The 23244-nt window shown below is 40.9% G+C and overlaps 1 protein-coding gene across 2 annotated transcripts in view; it reads right to left on the reverse strand.

Annotated features, from left to right (window-relative positions):
* Positions 1 to 23244, reverse strand: part of AIPL1 (aryl hydrocarbon receptor interacting protein like 1) — a 117271-nt gene that overhangs the window by 15031 nt on the left and 78996 nt on the right. For both annotated transcript variants that reach the window (XM_040338474.1, XM_040338473.1), the window contains 3 exons: positions 21796 to 21984; positions 16998 to 17174; positions 7070 to 7211 (listed from right to left, as the gene is read on the reverse strand). In XM_040338474.1, the coding sequence (XP_040194408.1) occupies positions 7070 to 7211; positions 16998 to 17174; positions 21796 to 21984 (508 nt within the window). The remainder of the gene's footprint in view (positions 1 to 7069; positions 7212 to 16997; positions 17175 to 21795; positions 21985 to 23244) is intronic.

Raw genomic sequence — 23244 nt, forward strand, 5'->3', positions numbered from 1 at the left:
ACCTCAAATACAGACCCTTAATTTTACGAAAAATTCTGTCAGGACAAGGTCTAATCTCAAATATATATCACCACATGGTACAAAACTCGCAAGAGGAATTACCATACATGCAGAAATGGGAGTCCGTATGTAATATATCCCTCTCCACAGAAGAATGGGATTCCTGTATTGAAAATATTTGCAAATGCACCAGATCCATTACAATTAGGGAAACCGCCACCAAACTATTTACTAGGTTGAACTATACACCTCCTAAACTACACATAATTTTCCCTACGGTAACCCCAAACTGGACAGCCGCACTCCAAAATCACTTAAAAAGAGATGTCTTTTATTTTTCAACTGTACATACAGTCACTGCAAACCAACAAAATACAGTATGGCTGACGCGTTTCGCACTGGCAGTCAGTGCTTAGTCATGGCTGACTAAGCTTTAGAGGTTGTAACTAATTTGTGAGAAAGTCTCACAAATATGGAATCAATTAAGTAAATTTGCAACATCAATATCAGGTTCTTTAATAAATCTCACACTTCATAACTGTCTATTATTCACTAAAATCAAAGGACTGTCTATACCTCATATGAGACTGGTTCACACCATATGTGAAGCAATTCATTGGATCATAGTCTATCACTGGAAATCTCCCTTAGTTCCCATAAATCAATTAAAAACAAAAATTAGTTCCATTAACCAAATGGAAAAAATCTTTCACTTATTATACAACTCTACTGTATACTCATAATAACAAAATTGGACTCTTGGTTTTCACATGGAGATGTATTGTACAGAAATGCAAATTGTTAAACAGAGATGTTTGTTCAAATTTATATTTTTATCTTTTTTTTAAATACATTTTTTCATCATATATATATATTCTTTACACTACTGTACAGACATTTATTTGTACAAAACTCTTGATAGATTGTATTAATATATGTTCTACTTTGTTCAATTTTTCAATAACTATATAACTGAATAATATTTGTTAGTTTCCACGCTTAGGTGTAGACTAGGCTGCTGCTTCCCCCCATGGGGCTCCAACGGGAGTACCAATAGTACCCCTATTTTTATACATACAGTATATTTATATAACTGAATAACATTTTATGTGCTATTTTAACTGTAATTTAAACCTCTTATTGTATCACAATTTAACCTCACTAGAAGTTTGCAAACAAAGAAAAAAAACGAATCCAGATACTTGAGGACACCACAAGCTTTCAGTATTTCAGAACTATTATTACCTACTAAGGCCGCGATTCAGATACATTGGTGCATATTTATGCCGGCGTAGCGTATCTTTTTTACACTACGCCAGAGCAGCGCGGAGAGGCATGTAGTGTATTCAGAAAGCCATTACTCACCAAGATGCGCCAGCGTAACGTATTTTCGACGGCGTAGGCCAGCGTAAATGTAAGTGGGCGTCACTCCATGCAAATGATGGTCCAAGCGTGTCGCAGTGGTTTACGTTGGGTGTATCTTAAACGGCGCATGCGCTGTGACTTGGACGAATTGAGCGCACCCATCTGCGCATGCTCACAACTACGCCCGGCGTAACCCCTAAGATACGCCGGCCCACCGCCTACGCCCAGTGCATAAATACGCCCAGACATGCGCCCGTCAAGTGCAAAAGTACACACGCATTTTTTGGTGCTAGTACTTTTGCATTTGGAGCCATGTCTGCACCAGTGACTACTAAGGATAGGAGGAAGAAAAATTTCAGCCCTGAGGAGAAGGCAATTATTATCGAGGCCCTCTCCAAGTACGGCGCGTGCCTCCATGGGGCACAGAGTGGCACGACCAGCAAGGTCCAGAAAGATGAGATCCTGCTGGAGATTACAACACAGGTGAATGCCCTTGGCGTGGAGGTTAGGACCCCAGGGACATAACTAAAAAAAAAATGATCTGCGTCGTTTGTTGCGAGAGAAGCTGGCCACGATCAGGAAGCACGCCAGGGGCACAGGAGGTGGACCAGCCACTAAGATCTCCCTCACTCCTGATGAGCTGGTCATTGCCAGGTGCCTGGAGAGGGAGCAGGTGGAGGGCCTGGAGGGCTATGATTCAGTTGATCAGGCCTTGAGGACAGGTAAGTGTGTTTTATCTTCTCTCCGGTGTGTAGCATGTGTGGGGGTGGAAGGGAACATGTGACAAGTGTGTGGGTCCACCAACATGTGAATGTTTTGTGTCATCCACAGATGTGCTGGAGGAAGCTGTGCCGTCGTCGGATGCTGGGTGACCCACGCCATCCCTGAAGGAGAGTGCCCCCACCTCACCTCTAGAGGAAGTAGAGGAGGAGCACGTTACTATGGAGGAAGGTTTCTACCTTGTGGAGGAGACCCCCATCCCAGGACCCTACCAAACCTCCTCCCCCATCAGGGATAGCCCCTCAGGAGCCTCCTCCCCCCTCAGGGATATCCCCTCAAGGGCCTCCCCATCCAGCCGGCCCCAAGCCTCTCCTGCCCCCAGGAAGGCGACCCGCAAAACCAGGGGTGATCCGGATGCCTTGGAGGAAAATCTGGCGAGGGACCAGGCCCGGCAGACCCGCTATATGGGTGCTTTAGTGAGTGACCTGCACCGTGTGGCAGAGAGCCTGGCCTCCTTGGCCCAGACCCAGGCTGCCTGCACTTTGGCTGCCCAGCAGGCCCTCACCCATCAGGCTGCTCAGACAACCTCCATCACTGACAGCCTGCAGGATGTGAGTGGAAACTGCACAGCTATTGTGACCTGCCTGGGGGAGCTGCAGGCCACCACATCAGGCCTTGTGACAGAGGTCAGGAGCCTGGCAGAGGCAGTCCAGGCAAATACAGCTGCCATGCAGGTGGAGGGGAGGAGCCTGGCAGCGGCCATACAGGCGGAGGGGAGGCAGACACAGCGCCACCAGCGCAACACCACCACCCGCCAGCTGCGGATGCAGACGGAGACCAATAACTTTCTCCACCGCATTGCCCTGGCAATAGATGGCAGGCAGCCAGCCAGGGAGAGACCAGGGGATGATCCTACTGCAGATGCCCCACCCCCCCACCTGAGGCTCCCCCCAGGCAACTGAGGACCAGGAGCCTGGGCACCAGACGTAGCCTACAACAGGGCAGATGAGTGCATTTTTTTATTTTATGCTCACGTGATGAGTTTTTTGTTTCTTTGTTTATACTCAGGTGATGAGTTTTTTGTTTCTTTGTTTATACTCAGGTCATGAGTTTTATTTTTATTTGTTTATACTCAGATGATGAGTTTTATTTTCATTTGTATACTCAGGATATGAATTTATTTATTTTTGAAATGTATGCACACGGTCAGGAGTGCAGGCTACAGTGTGACTGGTGTGTGAATGTGGGGGTGACATACCTGCCAGTAAGGTGTGTCACCCTGGGTCGTCGGGGAGAAGTTATCCCCACGACCGTGTGAATGTTGTATGAATAGACAGCGACATTGGGGCCTTGGCACGGCGTTGCTGCTCCCAAGTCCTGCATGGTGGACTTGGGCTAATCCAATGTGAAGTGGATGTGGTGTGTGTGAGTTAGGGACCCCAGATGGCAAGCCCCCTTTTTTTAAATTTTTGAGAAAATATAAAAAATATTTGGATATTTTTTAATTTCTTTTTTACATCTTTTTAGTTCCTTTTTTTATATATATTTTTCTTTAGTTCGTCTTTCTCAATTCGCGGCAGTACCCCCCAGGCACATGCCTGAAGCTGTGTAAGGGGCCCCATAATTCCTGATGGCGGCCCTGCCTGGCATGTTGGCATACAGATGTGTTGCCCTGCAAGTGTGGTTGCTCAGCTCGTCCGTTACGGTGCTTCTGTAGCTGCTCTCCAGCTGACCTGTGCAAGTCTGGTGCAAAGTTACCCCTGCTTTATAAAGGGGTAACTTTAGGCCGGACATACAGCTTACGTGCACCGCGCGTAGCCTGCGCCGGCCAAGCGTACGTTTCTGAATCGGTGTATCTCCCTCATTTGCATATTTAAATAGGAAATCAATGGGAGCGCCAGATGCGCCCAGCGTAAATATGCGCCCACGATACGCCGGCGTAGGAAAGTTACGTCGGTCGGAAGAAGCGTATTTTCAGGCGTATCTAGTTTTGTGGGTACGTCGGCGTAAGTGCTTTCTGAATCCAGGCCTAAACATTTTAGGGCAGATCGGGTTCATTTTAAAAGTTTAAGAGGATAGCAAGTAACTTTTCCCATAGAAAGCTACAACCAATTTATAAACAGGGTAAATATTTTCTTTAATTTATCTTCTTAGCCTGTTAATAAGAGTTAAGACATAAATAATGCAAACAAACCAACTTAGACATCAGTAATAGATTGAATCTCTGTGCTGTCTTTGCGGAGGAGCTGAAGGTTAGAGCCCCCACCACATTTGCTCTAGTCTCATTGACTAGCAGGTTCTGCTATGTCAGGTTTTATTAGGGTGTTGGAGATCAAAATGTCCGGAGAGATCTAAGCAAATGAATATGTCTGTACAGAAAACTGAAGTAAGAGAGACAATTTACCGGGAAGAGCAGAGGGGGATAACATTGTTAACAAGGAGAGAAGATTCCCAATGCAAACACGATGCACAAGCAATAAGTAGGGAGAAGGAAATCAATGCAAGTGAGAAACTGAGCATGGTGAAGCTTCGAAACCATACCAAATGGGAGTACAAGTAGTGTCACCCTCTGACCTTTGAAAGGAAATGAAAAGAAAGCAGCACAGAGCTCTTTCCTCATCTGCAGTCATTCTGCAGCATCTCCATCTCTATAATCTTATCTTTGCGCTGGCTCTTATCCAACAACAGTTGCAAACAACAGACAGGACTGATGGTTAGCACACTATTTTCTTGCTAACACATGTTATTTTCTACGCCTGCATATGGCACAGAGTAATCATAATGTTCAAAGAAATTGATGTTTTCTCCTGCTTTATTTTTAGATGTTTACAGTCTGTTTTTGTTTGTATGTTGGAGGATGAATAGGTGAAAATACGCCTGCTTTCGTAACTTTACATAAAGTAACCAGATCTTTTTGTTTGCATGTAGCCCCTCAGTATCTTACTGAATAATATGTTATACATTGTACTGTATATTCATTGAAGTATGATGACCCAGGAGTGTCATAACAGTCCACTACACCCTAAGGCCCCTTTTCATTTGTACATTTCATTGTGGTGCATTACTGCATGCATATTAGAGCGGTTGTAAACTGTCTGGTTTAAAAAAAAACACCTGTAACACAATGGCATAATGTGCTAGTATGCATACTAGCACATTAAAAAATACTTGCGCTGTCACTGCTGAGAGGGCTGACATCTCTCCCCATTCTTTCTTCCGGGTTCGCAGGCTCCGGTTGTGTGATTGACCGGGGGCCGCAATGACCTTACTCGGTTCCGGCATGAAGCTCTGAAGTTCCGGCAAGGTATGCCGGACCTTTAGAGCTCATGCACTGGTGATGTCATTGGCTGCACCCAGGATGAATATCTCCTAAACAGGCAAGCCTTATTATAGGTTTACCTACAGGTAAAAATCACAAAGCAGACTTTACTACCACTTTAATACAAGGTATTTCAATGAGTCAACAAATCCAAAGTATTTGAAACAAAAAAGAATAATCACAATACACTTGAAAGTCATAAATACATGAAGTCACAAGTTAAGACCTTGGACCACTTGAATCCCAGTTTGTATTACAACTTCATTACTAGGTCACTTTCCAGTTCTCAATGCTGTAAAAGTTTGACTGATGCCGCGTACACACGATCAGTCCATCCGATGAGAACGGACCGGTGGACCGTTTTCATCGGTTACCCGATGAAGCTGATTGATGGTTCGTCACGCCTACACACCATCGGTTAAAAAAACGATCATGTCAGAACGCGGTGACGTAAAACACAACGACGTGCTGAAAAAAACGAAGTTCAATGCTTCCAAGCGTGCGTCGACTTGATTCTGAGCATGTGTGGATTTTTAACCGATGGTCGTGCCTACTAACGATCGTTTTTTTTCCTATCGGTTAGGAATCCATCGGTTAAATTTAAAACAAGTTGGCTTTTTTTAACCGGTGGTTAAATAACCGATGGCGCCCACACACGATCGGTTTTGACCGATGAAAACGGTTCATCAGACCATTCTCATTGGTTTAACCGATCGTGTGTACGCGGCATGACAATTACTCGGCCGTTCAACACTCTACCCAAAATAATTTTTAATTGTTTTTAAGACAGATAGAGCTTTATTTTGGTAGTGTTTATAACAACTAGGGTTTCTTTACTATGAAGAGGAAAAAAGACCAAAGATGATATATTTTATCACATTTTTGTTTTTAAATGAAGAAACATGCTATACTGAGAGGGTTAAAATATGAAGCATTGTAATGATGCAAATCAGGTCATACTTAGAGGGATTAAGAGGTGAAGGGTTAATGTACAGGCCACATGCAATGGGAAGATGGAGACAAAGGGGTTTATCTGCAGATGTTCAGGATAAGGTAGGTGAATGGTTAATATAAATGTCACAATCAAAGACAGGATGGAGCAGAGGTAAGACCCCTTTAACACTGGGGCTGTGGCCGTGTTAGCCCTATAGCGCCGCTAGTTTTAGTGGTACTTTAGTACCATTTGGAAAGATTTGAACCATTAATGGGCAGACTGAATGTACCAAGGTCGGGTACAATCAGCGTGCCGGATTTGCTTCTGATTATTCCTTAATTATCATTAAGTGGCTGCCATAGGGATGATCACTGTCTTTTCCTGCTGGGACAGCTTCCCCCGCCGCCGCCCCCCCCCCCCCCTCTTGCTGGGAGAAGACAATTGATTGGCAGGAGGGATTCCCCTGTCAACACTCTCTGTGTTGATGGGCAAATCGTGCAAATTTCGCACAGTCTATGGGCTTCCTTATATTTATTGATATGATTAAAGGAGCAGGGAGAATAGAGATTACAGATCTAACATTGCTTTCTGGCAGTTGTGCCTGGATTATAACACAGGCTGAACCGACTTAAAATTATTTTTCTGTTTAAAACAATTTACATGTATCATCGCATAGTGTATTCACCTGTTTGTCTCTGTTTTAGAACTACACGACTGTACTATAAATATACCTGGGTGGTGTTGGATCAGGTCAGTTGTTTGTTCCAGCACTTCATAAAATTCCTCCATGCGGAGCAGGCATTGACAATAGTTCAGAACCAAAGTGTTAATCATCTTTTCCAGTTTCATCCAAGGCACCTCCCATGGCTTTTCCTAAAGGCAAAAATCAGTATATCAAAGATGCTACCAGAACAAATAATACTCTAAGAGGCCCGATAATATCAGTGGTGCTAAATAGGGATGAACTTAAAGTTTAGGTTGAACATGAGTTCGACCAGAACCCGCCCTGTTTGCAGTTTGGTGAACAGGTGAAGAAAATGGCCATGTTTGGACACTTTGCCCACAGGAACACCTGGCTGTAAATCAGGCCACCACCACACTAAATGACAGACCCCCCCCCACCAACTTCTGTTTGTAAACAAAGAGGCCAACCATTCTGGGAAACGTCACTGACCAAATATGGCGATTACCATTTTTGGTCAATCACACTACCCAGAATCCCTGGCCTGTTTGCTTACAAATAGAAGCTGGAGGGGGTCTGTCATTTAGTGGTGGCAGTCTGATTTACAGCTATGGGTTTCTGTGGACAAAGTTTACAAATATGGCCATTTTTTTTCACCTGTGCACCAAACTACAAACAGGCTGGGTTCTGGTAAAACTCATGTTCAACCTGAACCTTAAGCTCAACAAAAATGTAAAATTCCCAGTTGACCAGTGGCGGCCCGTCCATAGGGGGCGCCTGGGCGCCGTCCCCCCCACCCCAAAGCCATTAACAAAAGAAAATTTAAAAAAAAAATAAAAAAAAAATGAAAAATTTTTTTTTTTTTTTTTGGCCCTTTAAGAAAAAAAAGGTCCTTTAAAGTGTTCGGGGCGGGCTCTGGGCGCCGGGACCAGTACGATATTAAGGCATAGGCATCATTGAAACGTCCTGCCAATGCTGCAGCAGGACGTTTCATTTGCAAGTTTTTTTTTAAGCTCTGTGGCTATGTGCAGGACGCCACTCCAGCCAATCACATCGGTCCTGTGTCTCTCCAGCCCCTCACATTGGTTCCTTCTGCGCTGCTAGGAAATGAGCAGTGCTTTTCCCGGGCGGGCGGCTGTGTCACTTTTTAGTTTCAGTTCTCTGGCTCCAGGACATGGAGGTAAGTAAAATATTCTTATTAAAACTCTTTATTTATTCTTTTAACCCAGTGTCTGTCCAGTGTCCACTCCTTCCACACTTCCTTGCTGGATGTATTGTCAGCTTGTGATGGAGAGTGGAGGGGGGGCCATGCTTCACCCGATCTGTGCTGGAGCCTTCATTACACACATCTCCTGTGTGTGAGGGCGGGCTCCCTGCTCTGCGACCTACAGCCATGCTTTACAAGTCTCTTATATCTGTCTCTTATATCTCTCTTATATCTGTCTCTCTCTGTCCCTCTGTCTCTCTCTGTCCCTCTGTCTCTCTCTGTCCCTCTGTCTCTATCTATCTATCTATCTATCTATCTATCTATCTATCATCTGATTATCTGTCTGATTATCTATCTATCTCTGTCCCTCTGTCTCTCTCTCTCTGTATCTATCTATCTATCTATCTATCTATCTATCTATCTATCTATCTATCTATCTATCTATCTATCTAATTATCTGTCTGATTATCTATCTATCTATCTAATTATCTGTCTGATTATCTATCTATCTATCTATCTATCTATCTATCGAATCTATCTATCTATCTATCTATCTATCTATCTATCTATCTATCTATCTAATTAATTATATGTCTGATTATCTATCTATCTATCTATCTATCTATCTATCTATCTATCTATCTATCTATCTATCTATCTAATTAATTATATGTCTGATTATCTATCTATCTATTTATCTGTCTGATTATCTATCTATCTATCTATCTATCTAATTATCTGTCTGATTATCTATCTATCTATCTATCTATCTATCTATCTATCTATCTATCTATCTATCTAATTATCTGTCTGATTATCTATCTATCTATCTATCTAATTATCTGTCTGATTATCTATCTATCTATCTATCTATCTATCTATCTATCTATCTATCTATCTAATTATCTGTCTGATTATCTATCTATCTATCTAATTATCTGTCTGATTATCTATCTATCTATCTATCTATCTATCTATCTATCTATCTAATTAATTATATGTCTGATTATCTATCTATCTATCTATCTATCTATCTATCTATCTATCTATCTATCTATCTATCTATCTATCTATCTATTTATCTGTCTGATTATCTATCTATCTATCTATCTATCTAATTATCTGTCTGATTATCTATCTATCTATCTATCTATCTATCTATCTATCTATCTATCTAATTATCTGTCTGATTATCTATCTATCTATCTATCTATCTATCTATCTATCTATCTAATTATCTGTCTGATTATCTATCTATCTATCTATCTAATTATCTGTCTGATTATCTATCTATCTATCTATCTATCTATCTATCTATCTATCTATCTATCTATCTAATTATCTGTCTGATTATCTATCTATCTATCTAATTATCTGTCTGATTATCTATATATCTATGTCCCTCTCTCTCTCTCTATCTATCTATATCTATCTGATTATCTATCTGTCTGATTATCTATCTAATTATCTGTCTGATTATCTATCTATCTATCTATCTATCTATCTATCTAATTATCTATCTATCTATCTATCTAATTATCTATCTATCTAATTATCTGTCTGACTATCTATCTATCTATCTATCTTATTATCTGTCTGATTATCTATCTATCTATCTATCTATCTATCTATCTATCTATCTATCTATCTATCTAATTATCTGTCAGATAATCAGACATATAATTAGATAGATAGATAATCAGACAGATAATTAGATAGATAGATAGATAGATAGATAGATAATCAGACATATAATTAGATAGATAGATAATCTATCTATCTATCTATCTATCTATCTATCTATCTATCTATCTATCTATCTATCTATCTATCTATCTATCTATCCATCTATCTAATTATCTGTCTGATTATCTATCTATCTATCTAATTATCTGTCTGATTATCTATCTATCTATCTATCTATCTATCTATCTATCTATCTATCTATCTATCTATCTAATTATCTGTCTGATTATCTATCTATCTAATTATCTGTCTGATTATCTATCTATCTATCTAATTATCTGTCTGATTATCTATCTATCTATCTATCTATCTATCTATCTATCTATCTATCTATCTATCTATCTGTCTATCTATCTGCCTGATTATCTATCTATCTAATTATCTGTCTGATTATCTATCTATCTATCTAATTATCTGTCTGATTATCTATCTATCTATCTCTATCTAATTATCTGTCTGATTATCTATCTATCTATCTATCTATCTATCTCTAATTATCTGTCTGATTATTTATCTATCTATCTATCTATCTATCTATCTATCTATCTATCTATCTAATTATCTGTCTGATTATCTATCTAATTATCTGTCTGATTATCTATCTATCTATCTATCTATCTATCTATCTATCTATCTATCTATCTATCTATCTCTAATTATCTGTCTGATTATTTATCTATCTATCTATCTATCTATCTATCTAATTATCTGTCTGATTATCTATCTAATTATCTGTCTGATTATCTATCTATCTATCTATCTATCTGTCAGATAGATAGATAGATAGATAGATAGATAGATAGATAATCAGACAGATAGATAGATAGATAGATAATCAGACAGATAATTAGATAGATAATCAGACAGATAATTAGAGATAGATAGATAGATAGATAGATAGATTGATTATCTATCTATCTATCTATCTATCTATCTATCTATCTATCTATCTATCTATCTATCTCTAATTATCTGTCTGATTATCTATCTAATTATCTGTCTGATTATCTATCTATCTATCTATCTATCTATCTATCTATCTATCTCTAATTATCTGTCTGATTATCTATCTAATTATCTGTCTGATTATCTATCTATCTATCTATCTATCTATCTATCTAATTATCTGTCTGATTATCTATCTATCTATCTATCTATCTATCTATCTATCTCTATCTAATTATCTGTCTGATTATCTATCTAATTATCTGTCTGATTATCTATCTATCTATCTATCTATCTATCTATCTATCTATCTATCTATCTATCTATCTATCTATCTATCTAATTATCTGTCTGATTATCTATCTATCTATCTATCTATCTATCTATCTATCTATCTATCTATCTATCTATCTGTCCTATCCAATCTATCCCTCTGTCTAAATGCAGGTCACATTGTCTGTGAGTGACACATTGGGGGGGGGGGGTTGGTTGGGGGTTTGTTTGGGCCCCCCCAAAAAAATGGAGCACCAGCCGCCACTGCAGTTGACTACAATGTTTACATAGAGAAGCTGGCTGGGCAGTGTGTAATCATCAATGATATGGATGTACATCACTGGACGACATCACTGACATTGGATTTACATCAGGAGATGTAGTACTTTTTATTTACTTTTTGACTTTTTCTGGAATGAGTAACAAGGTGAACTAATGTACCCCATACATATTCACCTGGGATGGTGAAAAGCCAGGATCCCCCTTAATTTACTAAATATGCTAACTGTGTATTTAGTTATTTGTTTAAACTTCTGTTTTAACCTTAAATTTATACACATAGGCCCAGATTCAGAAAGGACTTACGACGGCGCAGCGCCATGTACGCCGGTGTAAGTCCTAATCTGACCCGTCGTATCTATGCGCCTGATTCTTAGAATCAGTTACGCATAGGTATCCATTAGATCCGACAGGCGTAAGTCTCTTACGCCGTCGGATCTAAACTGCATTTTTTTTTGACCGCTAGGTGGCGCTTCCGTCGAATTCTGCATCGAGTATGCAAATTAGCTAGATACGCGAATTCCCGAACGTACGCGCGGCCGATGCAGTAAAGTTACGACGTTTACGTTAGGCTTTTCCGTATAGTTGCCCCTGCAATATGAGGCATAAGTGCGGCGTAACAATGTTAAGTATGGCCGTCGTTCCCGCGTCGAAATTTGAAAAAGTTACGTTGTTTGCGTAAGTCGTCCGTGAATGGGGCTGGACGTCATTTACGTTCACGTCGAAACTAATGACGTCCTTGCGGCATACTTTGGAGCAATGCACAATGGGAAATTCCACGGACGGCGAATGCACCGTTCCGCAAAAACGTCAATCACGTCGGGTCACAGTAGTTTTACATAAAACACGCCCCCCTGATCCAAATTTGAATTAGGCGGGCTTACGCCGGCCGATTTACGCTACGCCGCCGCAACTTACGGAGCAAGTGCTTTGAGAATACAGCACTTGCCCGTGTAAGTTGCGGAGGAGTAACGTAAATCAGATACGTTACGCCCACACAATTTTACGCCGTTATACGTGAATCTGGGCCATAGTGGTATATTTATAAAACATTAAAGTGGTTGTAAAGGCAGAAGGTTTTTTATCTTAATGCCTTCTATGCATTAAGATGAAAAGCCTTCTGTGTGCAGCAACCTCCCTAGCCCCCCCCTTAATACTTAACTCAGCCCCATCTGTGTCTAGCGATGTCCAGGAGTGTCTTAGCTGTATGAGATTCTCCCTCCTGATAAGCTGAGACACAGCAGCAGCGCCATTGGCAATCAAAGTCAGTTAGCCAATCAGGAGAGAGAGGGGGTAGGGCTGAACCGCAGGTCCGTGTCTGAATGGACAGAGGGAGCTGCAGACAAACAATAATATTTTTTTCAGGAAAGGGACCAAGCTAAAAGGGAAGAATTAGACGCCCTTATTTTGGATTATTATCATATATGAATATTTCTACCTTTAGTGTCTGGTAAATATTCCTCATGTTCCAATTTATGGAGATTAAGTAATAATGTTTTTTTACATATATATCATTTTTTTGTATTTTTGCATTTTTATATTTATGTATTTTTTATTATTCATTGTTTCTTATATAATAATGATTTGGTATACATTGTCGTATTCAGACTCTACTAATGGGCGTTTTTATATGTGCTCATTGATAGAGCCTTTTTGAATTTTAAAAGTCAGGATATTAATATTGAACTTTTATACCTTTTTATATTGATATTTGCCAATTTCTAACTTTGTGGTGTGCAGTTCGGATCCTTATGTGGTGAGCTCTAATTATTTACTTATTAGGATCCGAATTCACGCATTTGTGTATGGGGCACACCGGTGACACAATTGCATTTACTCCTTTTGTTGTTTCCTGTGTCTCTCTTGTGGTCGACACCCTCTTTTGGTATTTAAATGGCGTGGTGCTTGGTGTCTGGATATCTCCTTTCCCTGAAGAATCCTTGGGCCAGATTCACGTAGCGCAGCGGATCTAATAGATCCGCTCGTTCTACGTGAATTAAGATCCGCTCCCGCAAGTTTAGGAGGCAAGTGGCTAATTCACAAACCACTTACCTCCAAACTTGCGACGGCGGATCCTAAATCCCCCAGCGGAATTCAAATTCCGCGGCTAGGGGAGTGTCATATTTAAATCAGGCGCGCTCCCGCGCCGATTTAAATACGCATGCGTCGTCCGGGGAATTTCCCGGCGTGCATTGCTCCCACTGACGTCAATAGGACGTCAGTGGTTGCGACGGGAGCTAGACTTGCGACGCGCGTGTTCGTGAATCGGCGTACGCAAACGACGTAGGAAATTTCAAACTCGACGCGGGAACGACGGCTATACTTAACAATACTTACCCCTGCTTTTAGCAGGGGTAAGTATACGACGGGTACCGCGCTACGGAAACGACGTAAGAACACTGCGTCGGGTCCGCGTACGGTCGTGAATTTCGCGTATCTCGCTGATTTACATATTATTCAGTGTAAATCAGCGGGAACGCCCCCGGCGCCATTTTTAATTCAAAAAAAAGATCCGACAGTGTAACACAGTGTAACACTGTCGGATCTCAGCCCTATCTATGCGTAACTGGTTCTATGAATCAGGCGCATAGATAGGACCTGAAAAAAGCTGAGATACGATGGTGTATCTGAGATACACCGTCGTATCTGCTTCGTGAATCTGGCCCCTTATGTGGGGAAATGCATTGGGTGGAGTCACTATCTTAGACGCTATCATACTTGAGCCAGTCAGGCAATGTGCTGTGGTTGTGCTTTTTTGATTTTTTTGTGTGGAACTTTGTTTTTAGCTTGATGTTATGTTCTGATTTGGAGTAATACATCTTTTAAACGAACTGCACCATGAAGCCTTTCTCTTTCTGCCCCTATTAACAATACTGGTATGGTGAGCAAGTTTGGATATCCATTTGATGTATAAAATCCATTTAAAAAGGAGTTTTGCATAGCTCGGACGGGATATCTGCACCTTCATTGGAAACTTCGGATGCTGATCTCTATCTGGCTGATGGTTTTCCGACATGCCTATTTGATCTCTATTACCTGAGATCCAAGAGATTTGGTAAGCGGCAGTGAATGCCTTTTTTCTTTGATGAACAGAAAATCTTACCTGCAGACAAGTTGTCATTCTGTTGTAATTGTGGATACCAGGAATTGTGAAGCTACTTCGATCATTTAATTACCTCATAGCAAGCTGCTTGCTTTGGGGGCACTCAACAGGAGGGAGGGGCCAGGAGCACAGAAGAGGGACCTGAGAAGATGAGGATCTGGGCTACTCTGTGCAAATACACTGCAACAGAGCAGGTAAGTATAATATTTTTATTATTTTATATATATATATAAAAAAACAAGACTTTACAATCACTTTAATTGGATGAATGTCACAAACATTCATGCATGCCCAACAAATTGTGGCTGTAATTTCTGTAATCGATTACTGTAATTCCTTTATCACCAGTGCAATCTAGTGGTTAGAATGCAGTATAATTTTCAGAAATATTTCTAATATACTGCAATTTAGCCACTAGATGGAGCTGATAATCATAGGAATTAATCTGCTACAGCGTGGGCTTCCTTCAGACTCGGATGATCACAGAACAGAGTATATTGCCAATCACAGTGGGCCCTTTACCATGTGATCAGCTGTCAGCCAATGACAGCTGATCAGGAAGTAAATAGAAGCCAGTTATTGGCTTTTTTTTCTCCTCACGATCAACATGCGGTAACAGGCTTCAGTTACAGGGACATCGGTCCCGATCTGTGCCACCTATCAGTGCCCACAATTGCCATCTATCAGTGCCCACCAGTGGCACTTTTCAGTGCTGCCAATCAGTGACACCTATCAGTGCTGCCAACCAGTGCCCATCAGTGCCTTATCAGTGTCAACTACCAGTGCCTATCAGTGCTGCCTATCAGTGCCCATCAGTACTTATCAGTGCTGCCTATCCTTGCTCATCGGTGTTGCCTATCAGTGCCACCTCTCAGTGCCCACCAGTGCCACCTCATCAGTGCTGCAGAGAATGAAACTCAGGTCAATAAGAATGTACCATTTTCTGCAGTAGTCAGGAGCATTTTTTCAGCTCCTTCCTGGCTTCTGGCCTAGGCCAAAATGATGTCATATATCCTTAACCATCTTCATGGCCATGTTTCCTCATCTAAGTACATGGATTCCAGGCTAATAGCTAATAGCAGATGGATTCCAGGAAGTAAATGTCACATGAATCATCTGTCCTTACTCAAGATCGCCATGGCTGGAAATCCCGGGGGGTGTTTTTCACAGTGATTTCTCAGCAAAATAAAACATGAAGACATGGATGGGTGGGTGAGTTTGCTTTGAATGCTAAACATGAAATGAGTAGTGTTTTTTTTTTTTATGTTTCTGGGGGTCAGATAAAGTTTAGTTCCGCTTTAACATCAACTTGAGATTACTTTGTGGTTCTATTACCCCATACTAGTCAATGTCTGTACTGCATAGCAAGTGCATGGCAAACACACTGTCAGGCTGAGTTCACACATATGCAAATTGGTTATGGGTTTCCCCCCACATCCAATTCGCATGACAGGAGAGTGTGACCAGCTCTCAATGAAGCCGGTTCACTTGGCACCTGAATCGGTGAACAGGGCCCTATGCTGTGAGCTGTGGCAACAGCATGTGTAAACCAAGCCTTAAGGCCCATACACACGATCGGATTTTCCGACAATAATGGTCCGCCGGATGTGTTTTATCGGACAATCGGACCGTCTGTATGCTCCATCGGACAATTGTCGGAATTTCCAACAAAAAATGTTGGCTGTGCATGCTCTCAAATATCCAACAAAACATTTGTTCCGTCGGATCATCTGATCGTATGTACACAAATCTATCGGACTAATATCCAAAGTACAACATGCATGCTCCGAACCAATGCTAAACATCAGCCAACAATAGCAGAAGTTGCCCAAAGGGTGGCGGTAAAGAGCTGAAAAACCACGTGGTGTGTTGAATGTTGGCTGAAAATGTTCTGCCTTGTGTGTGCATACCAAGTTCACGACCAACGCCCCCTTCGGACAAAAATCTACGGAAAAGTCTGATCGTGTGTACGAGGCTTAAGAGTATTTCATACAACATTGTACACTAGCCCTTAAAATCCAGATCCAGGCTTATTTTTTTTAAATGCTTTTCCTATGCCTGTTTTAAAAAAAAGTTTTCAAAGTTCTACCTACCATTTATGTTGCAGTGCTGCCCTATGAATTCTCCTCTGATCCTGGTGGCCACGCATGAATGATGCCCATTCATTTACCCACTTACTGTTAGTCTACTGTTAGTTACTGTAACCTCCTCTGGGGGTGCATCCTTATGTGGCTTGGGCTTGAAGGAGATTGCTGCATAAGATGGCACTCATACCACATAGTGCAGGCACAGACTGGGGACACCGGAGAAACTATTTGTCAGGTGACTGGCCAAAAGACAGCTGAATTTAAAGTACTGGATGCACGGCAAAACATAATGACTGCAAAATGATGACAAATCAACCACATATTATAATGCAATTACCTTAGTCTGTATATTTTTTAGACAAATAACAGCTTCTCTGTATTTATTGATAGCGTCGTCATAGCGTCCAAGTTTAAACAGTCGGTTTCCTTCTCCATGCAGAACTGGGACTGCTTTCAGCTTTTCATCATTACTTAAGGCCCAGGTCTCTCTTTTATACATGCTGGGTGATTCGACCTGCCATACAAGAAGAGTCTTTTATGAATGAAGGACAGTTGAGATAGATAGATAGATAGATAGATAGATAGATAGATAGATAGATAGATAGATAGATAGATAGATAGATAGATAGATAGATAGATAGATAGATAGATAGATAGATATCCATTACTCCATCTTATATAAACTCCCAAAAAAATGTATGTACCTTGGTGTTTTTACTTTCATATCTAAATATTGCATTAGTATCCCTTTTCTTCCTTCAATATGTAAATTTCTTTGAATACATTTGTATAATTTTCAGGGGATATTGCTTACATTTTATAGTTATGTAATGATACTGTAAATGTATATTGTTGTGTATGTATGTGTGGATATGTACAATATACTGTATGCATGCACTGTATTTATTGCTATTCTCAAAGGGTTATCATGTAATATTTAGTTGTAGATGAAGGATTAGGTAGGGTGGGCACTTAAAGTGGGACTTTCCCACAAAAGTGAAAGCTTTTTTCAGAGAACGGTTCTTAGAAGGATTGGCACACCTGCAAATGTCCAGCAGAATTAAAGATTAGCACATAGAAATTCGCCATGAGCACACATGAGGCACATGAGGCACAAACGGCCACGAGGATCCATGTGCCAGTGTGCACGCAATGCGTGCAGATTCTGGCGCCCAGTGGACTATTTAAAGCCAGCAGTATGAGCCATTAGTTGCTGGATGATCTTTAAGTCCCCCACCCCGTGTGCTCCGGTTTTTTTTTACTATTGGATTTCCTGTTACCGACCCGGTTTGCCTTTGACCTGTCTTGTCTCCATTCCTGGCTTTGACCCTTTGCTTGTTCCAGTGACCTTGCTTCTGCCTGCTCCTCTGAGCAAAGCACTCCCTGTTACCACCTTCAGGGGCGCTCTACACGTAGCCGCAAGGGAAGCCCTCTCAGCACTTCGGCCTCCGACCAGGTACGTGACACTTTGCTTATCCAACTCCCCACCCCAATCCCTAATACATTTTACAGCTGTTTTTTTTTAGGGGGGGGGGGCTGGCATGGTTTTCATAGGTACCTACTTTCTAAGTTTTGCCTGGGTGAGAATGATGTGCACTTAGGCATGTCCCCTGATCATGCCCCCTACCTGTAGGCTCCTGGGACATGTCACAAGTTCCAGGAGGCTTCAGGACTAGCCACACAGCACCAAGAGATCTTGTGTATGCACAGTGAGGGGGGGGGGAGCAATGGATCCTTCGGAAGTCACAGTCGGCTCCCATGTCCTAAATTGAGGCCCTTTGGGACCCGAACTGGCTGCAGGAAGACAGCGCTGGACCCTAGACACTGATATATACCTGATGTTTAAAAGTCAGCAGCTATATTATTTGTAGCTGCTCACTTTATTTGTTCAACTCCAGGCAAACGACTAAATTCACTCTTGAACATGTGAACAGTATTACCTAAAAAAGCATTTCTAATTCTGTTCAGCCAGGTTTTGTGGTTCATATAGCTCTGTCAGACAGCACAGCCACTTTCTCATCCTTTTTAGAAATAGCCTGCTGTTTGGGCAATGGAGGAACAGGCACACACTGAAAAGTCATCAGCTGTGCTCACTGTGCACTTTCCTCCTATCAGCATGTTCCCCGTCACTACATTTGCATGCAGCACACTTGACTGGCCCCCAAGTCTTCTGACTTCTGTGTTTACAAGTGACAGCTTGTTCCCCAACGGCTCCAACAGATCTGATCTTCTGAGAAACTCCCACTGAGTGCAGGATTGGGACAAGGGAGATGCAGGTCCTCAGGGTGCAGTCCACCTGTGTGTAATTTAATCTCAGTATAAATACAGCTGTTCTATGAAGACCTCAGAAGGTTTGTTAGCAAACCTTAGTGAACAAACAGCATCATGAAAGCCAAGGAACACACCAGACAGGTCAGGGATAAAGTTGAGGAGAAATTTAAAGCAAGGTTAGATTATAAAAAAATATCCCAAGCTTTGAACATCTCACAGAGCACTGTTCAATCCATCATCGGAAAATGCAAAGAGTATTGCACAACTGCAAACCTACCAAGACATGGCCGTCCACCTAAACTGACAGACTGGGCAAAGAGAGCATTAATCAGCAAAGCAGCCAAGAGGTCCATGGTAACTCTGGAAGAGCTGAAGAGATCCACAGCTCAGGTGGGAGAATCTGTCCACAGGACAACTATTAGTCATGCACTCCACAAATCTGGCCTTTATGGAAGAGTGTCAAGAAGAAAGCCATTGTTAAAAAAAAACCATAAGAAGTCTCGTTTGTAGTTTGTGAGAAGCCATGTGGGGACACAGCAAACATGTGGAAGAAGGTGCTCTTGTCAGATGAGACCAAAATGTAACTTTTTGGTCCATGGCTTCTTCCTCTTCCAGTTACTGTGTCTGCCAAGGGCTCCAGCAACACCTCCCACACACACAGTCCACGTCAGCACTCCCCTCTGTGTACCGTGCCTGCGCCCAGGGCTCCAGTGATGCCATCCACACGCCTGTGGGCCGGCATGGATTCTAAGCCTGCTTGGTACAACTTATGACTGGTTGGCTCCCAGCTCAGGATTTCTCCATTAAAGGGTCACTAAAGGATTTTTTTTTTAGCTAAATAGCTTCCTTTACCTTACTGCAGTCATGGTTTCATGTCCTCATTGTTCATTTTTGCTCTGATGTTGCTGTAATTCCTCTCTGTTCTGGACACTTCCTGGTTGTCTGTTTCCTGATCACCACAGTACTGGGAGATTTATCACTGTGGTGACTAATCAAGGAGGTGTGATTAAAACCCCTCAGCACCAATCCAGCTTCGTTTTGCAAAACCTTCACTGCCATCTATTGGCTCTGTACATCAGAGAACCAGGAAACAACAACAAAAACAAAACTAAACTGCAGGCACATTATATGATTGTTTTTTATCTATTTTTAATAATTTTTTAAAGGAATCAGTTAACTATTATGTCTCTATACCCTGTAAACAGTCATTTCAGCAAAAAATGTGTTTTCCTTTAGTGACCCTTTAAGGACACAGTGATCCATCAGTGCCCTAGCCAGCCTAAAGTCATCATGGTAATGTTACTATCAATGTTTAATGGAATACACACTGTTTAAACCTTTATTTGTGGAAAAAATCATCAACGAGTACATCAGATGCTCTCTGTGGGTCATTACTATTACTGTTAAACATTGATCACCCCAGCCCCTGGGCACTGTCAGCTTTTGTTGTTGTTTTTAATTTCTCCAGCATTCAATTCTATGCTATGTGACAGCAGCACAGTTGAGCTGTATGTATACGAATCACGCATTGGGTGTTTTTACAGCCAACAGTGCCCAAAACCCATATATATATATATATATATATATATATATATATATATATATATATATATATATATATATATATATATATTTATTTATTTATTTATTTAAAATACATTTTAAACAAATCCCATTCGGCCACGTTGTTTAAACTCCAAGTTCAAGGTTTATTTTTAAGTTTTAGTCTGTCGCAATTTGGATTTTTTTTTTTTTTTTGTCTCAACAAGTGAGATGGGAAATCTCTCTGGTGAGACAAAGATTGTAATAAAACACTTTTGTTTGTAAAACGAGGTAAGGTTACCACTTCTGCCTGTCTTTGCTTTGCTGTCTGCAGTGACAACTTTTCCTCTTATTTCTTGTCCTGCTTTTACAGGGATAGAAAGTATGGTGACATCTCCCGAATGGGGTCAAGTAAAGCAATAAAACTTGACAGACAGGTCTATCTAACTAAATTGAGCTTTATTAAAAAAAAAAAATTGTACTGCCAATCCAACCTACATTAAGCAACATTTTATACGAAAATGGAAAATCATTTTCAGACTAGAGCCATTTACTGTAACCCCATCTACTCTGATGGGGTCAGGGGCAATATTTTCTCAATGATTGTCAACATTTGCAAAAGTAGCAATTGCCAACTAAGTTTACATTTTGAATATGTTTTTTTACACTAAAATAAATGTAGATGTTTATGTTCTCAAAAGGCATTTAAAAAGTAAAGAAGTTATTTGGTCACAGCATGTGCTTTCATTTTATAATAACACTACAAACAACAGTTATTTTTGACAATCCAATATGTTTACTTTTAAAATTTCCTTTTATTTCGTGAGTTCTGCCTGTCTGCTGGCCATCTCTTTCCACAACTTTCTGGATTCCCTGCATGCTTTACAGATTTTCCTCTGCTGTTTGCTGTGAGTTTCTAAAGACTACATATCCCATGGTACTTTGCTGCCTGCAGGCAGTGATTCTTGCACTGGCTCACCTCTTGAAACTCCTCCTCTCAGCACCTCTGTAGTTCAGAAGGCAAGATCTGTGAAATGTTTGACACAGCAGTGCCTACTGACTACAGCACATAGTGAATATGCTAAGAAAGTAAACGTGTTTCCGGATCTTAAGTAAATTTACAAACTTCAAGATTGTTCAGATTAGAATAGGCAAGAAATTATTGAAATACAGTGTGGAAAAGATTATATGAGAATACGTTTTGACAATAGATTCTCTTTAAATACAAATAGTTATCTGCATATGCTACTATCCTAATCACTAATCTAGCAATTTAGGGAACCAAGCATTTATACCAATGTAGATTGTATAAATTAATTTACCTTCAAGAGTTCAATGACAAATATTAAAGGCTGAGGCTCTTTCTGCAGCTCATCCAGATCTTCATAACCCAAAGTATGGTAGGCAAACATGTTCGCCATCCCACATGTGTGTATGTGCCAGTCTGTTGGGTCCTTTCCTTCAGCTATACGTCGTAAACTTTTGGCAACAATTGGGTATAATCCCGTATGCTGTAAAAAAAAAAACAGGTCAGTTGGTCATTCAGAACAGAACCAAGTTTTATGTAGTATATACAATACTGTTAAAAAAAACAAATGTAATTTCTAAGGACCTATTCTTATTGGTATCTGATAATGAAATTAGTCAATGTAAAATGCCTGAATGCATTCACGCTTGCTCAAAGACCTTAAACAAAGTGTTGTATACTCAAAATTTTTTTTTTTTTATCTAATTGAGCATTAGTATTTTTTTTTCAAGGACCTTGGTCCAGAATTTTCAACCGAATATAGTTCATTTAATAACATGGAAGTGTTCACTCCAGCATTCTCCTTTTAAGCCCAGGGTGGCTTGATGGTATACCATACGGATGTGTGCTCATGGTTCCTTGGGCTTGGTGTCATATAGCCCGAAAGTGGACACATGCTGGACCTTAAAAGAACGAGTGTAGGGGGGACAGCACCTAAGATAAGGTTACCATTGCAGAGAGACATGTTTTTTATTTAAAAAAAAGCTGGATTTGCACATTTACGAGGGGGATTCCATTGGTGAAATATGTCTATGGAGCATATTTGTTTTGTTTCCTTTTTATTTTATTTTTTATTGTTGTTTTGTAAATTTTATAAACATTAAAAAACAAAATAAAAAGTAATTGATTAAAAAAAAAGAGGCATTCCAATTATTAAGGAGGTTGGGCAGTTTAATTGAATTAAAAATATTTATGTGTCTTAATAGTGGGTACAGGACAGTGGCATCGCTAGGGGGTGGCTATTGGGGCTATAGCCCTGAATCTGGGGCCCATAGCCCAGAGTCTCTTGCCACGGGGTCCCTGCCCAACCAGCGGTGGACGAGCGGGCTGCATGAGAGAAGAGGATGAGAGGAGAGAAGCACATCACCGCTCTTCCACCCTCACAGCCAGTCCTCTTCAAAAAGGTTGGTGACCGCTGCTATGGGCTCTAGCCCCAGATCTTTTGCAGAGCTAGCAATGCCCCTGGTACAGGATGTGGGGGAACATTTGTACAACACAAACAGTTATAAAAAATATAATTTTAGTAAAAGTGGAGAATGGTTAGAACTGCTGTCTGGTTTTTATTTATTTATTTTGCATTTGTGCCGTGTGTAAATTCAGTGTTTGAGGCCCCGTACACACGACCGAACATGTCTGCTGAAACTGGTCCGCGGACCAGTTTCCACAGACATGTTCGGTCGTGTGTACGGCCGACCAGACAGGTTTCCAGCTGGAAGCCTGTCCGTCGGACATGTTCGGTCGTCTG

Source organism: Rana temporaria, chromosome 2 (genome assembly GCF_905171775.1).
Source record: "Rana temporaria chromosome 2, aRanTem1.1, whole genome shotgun sequence".
Taxonomy (NCBI): domain Eukaryota; kingdom Metazoa; phylum Chordata; class Amphibia; order Anura; family Ranidae; genus Rana; species Rana temporaria.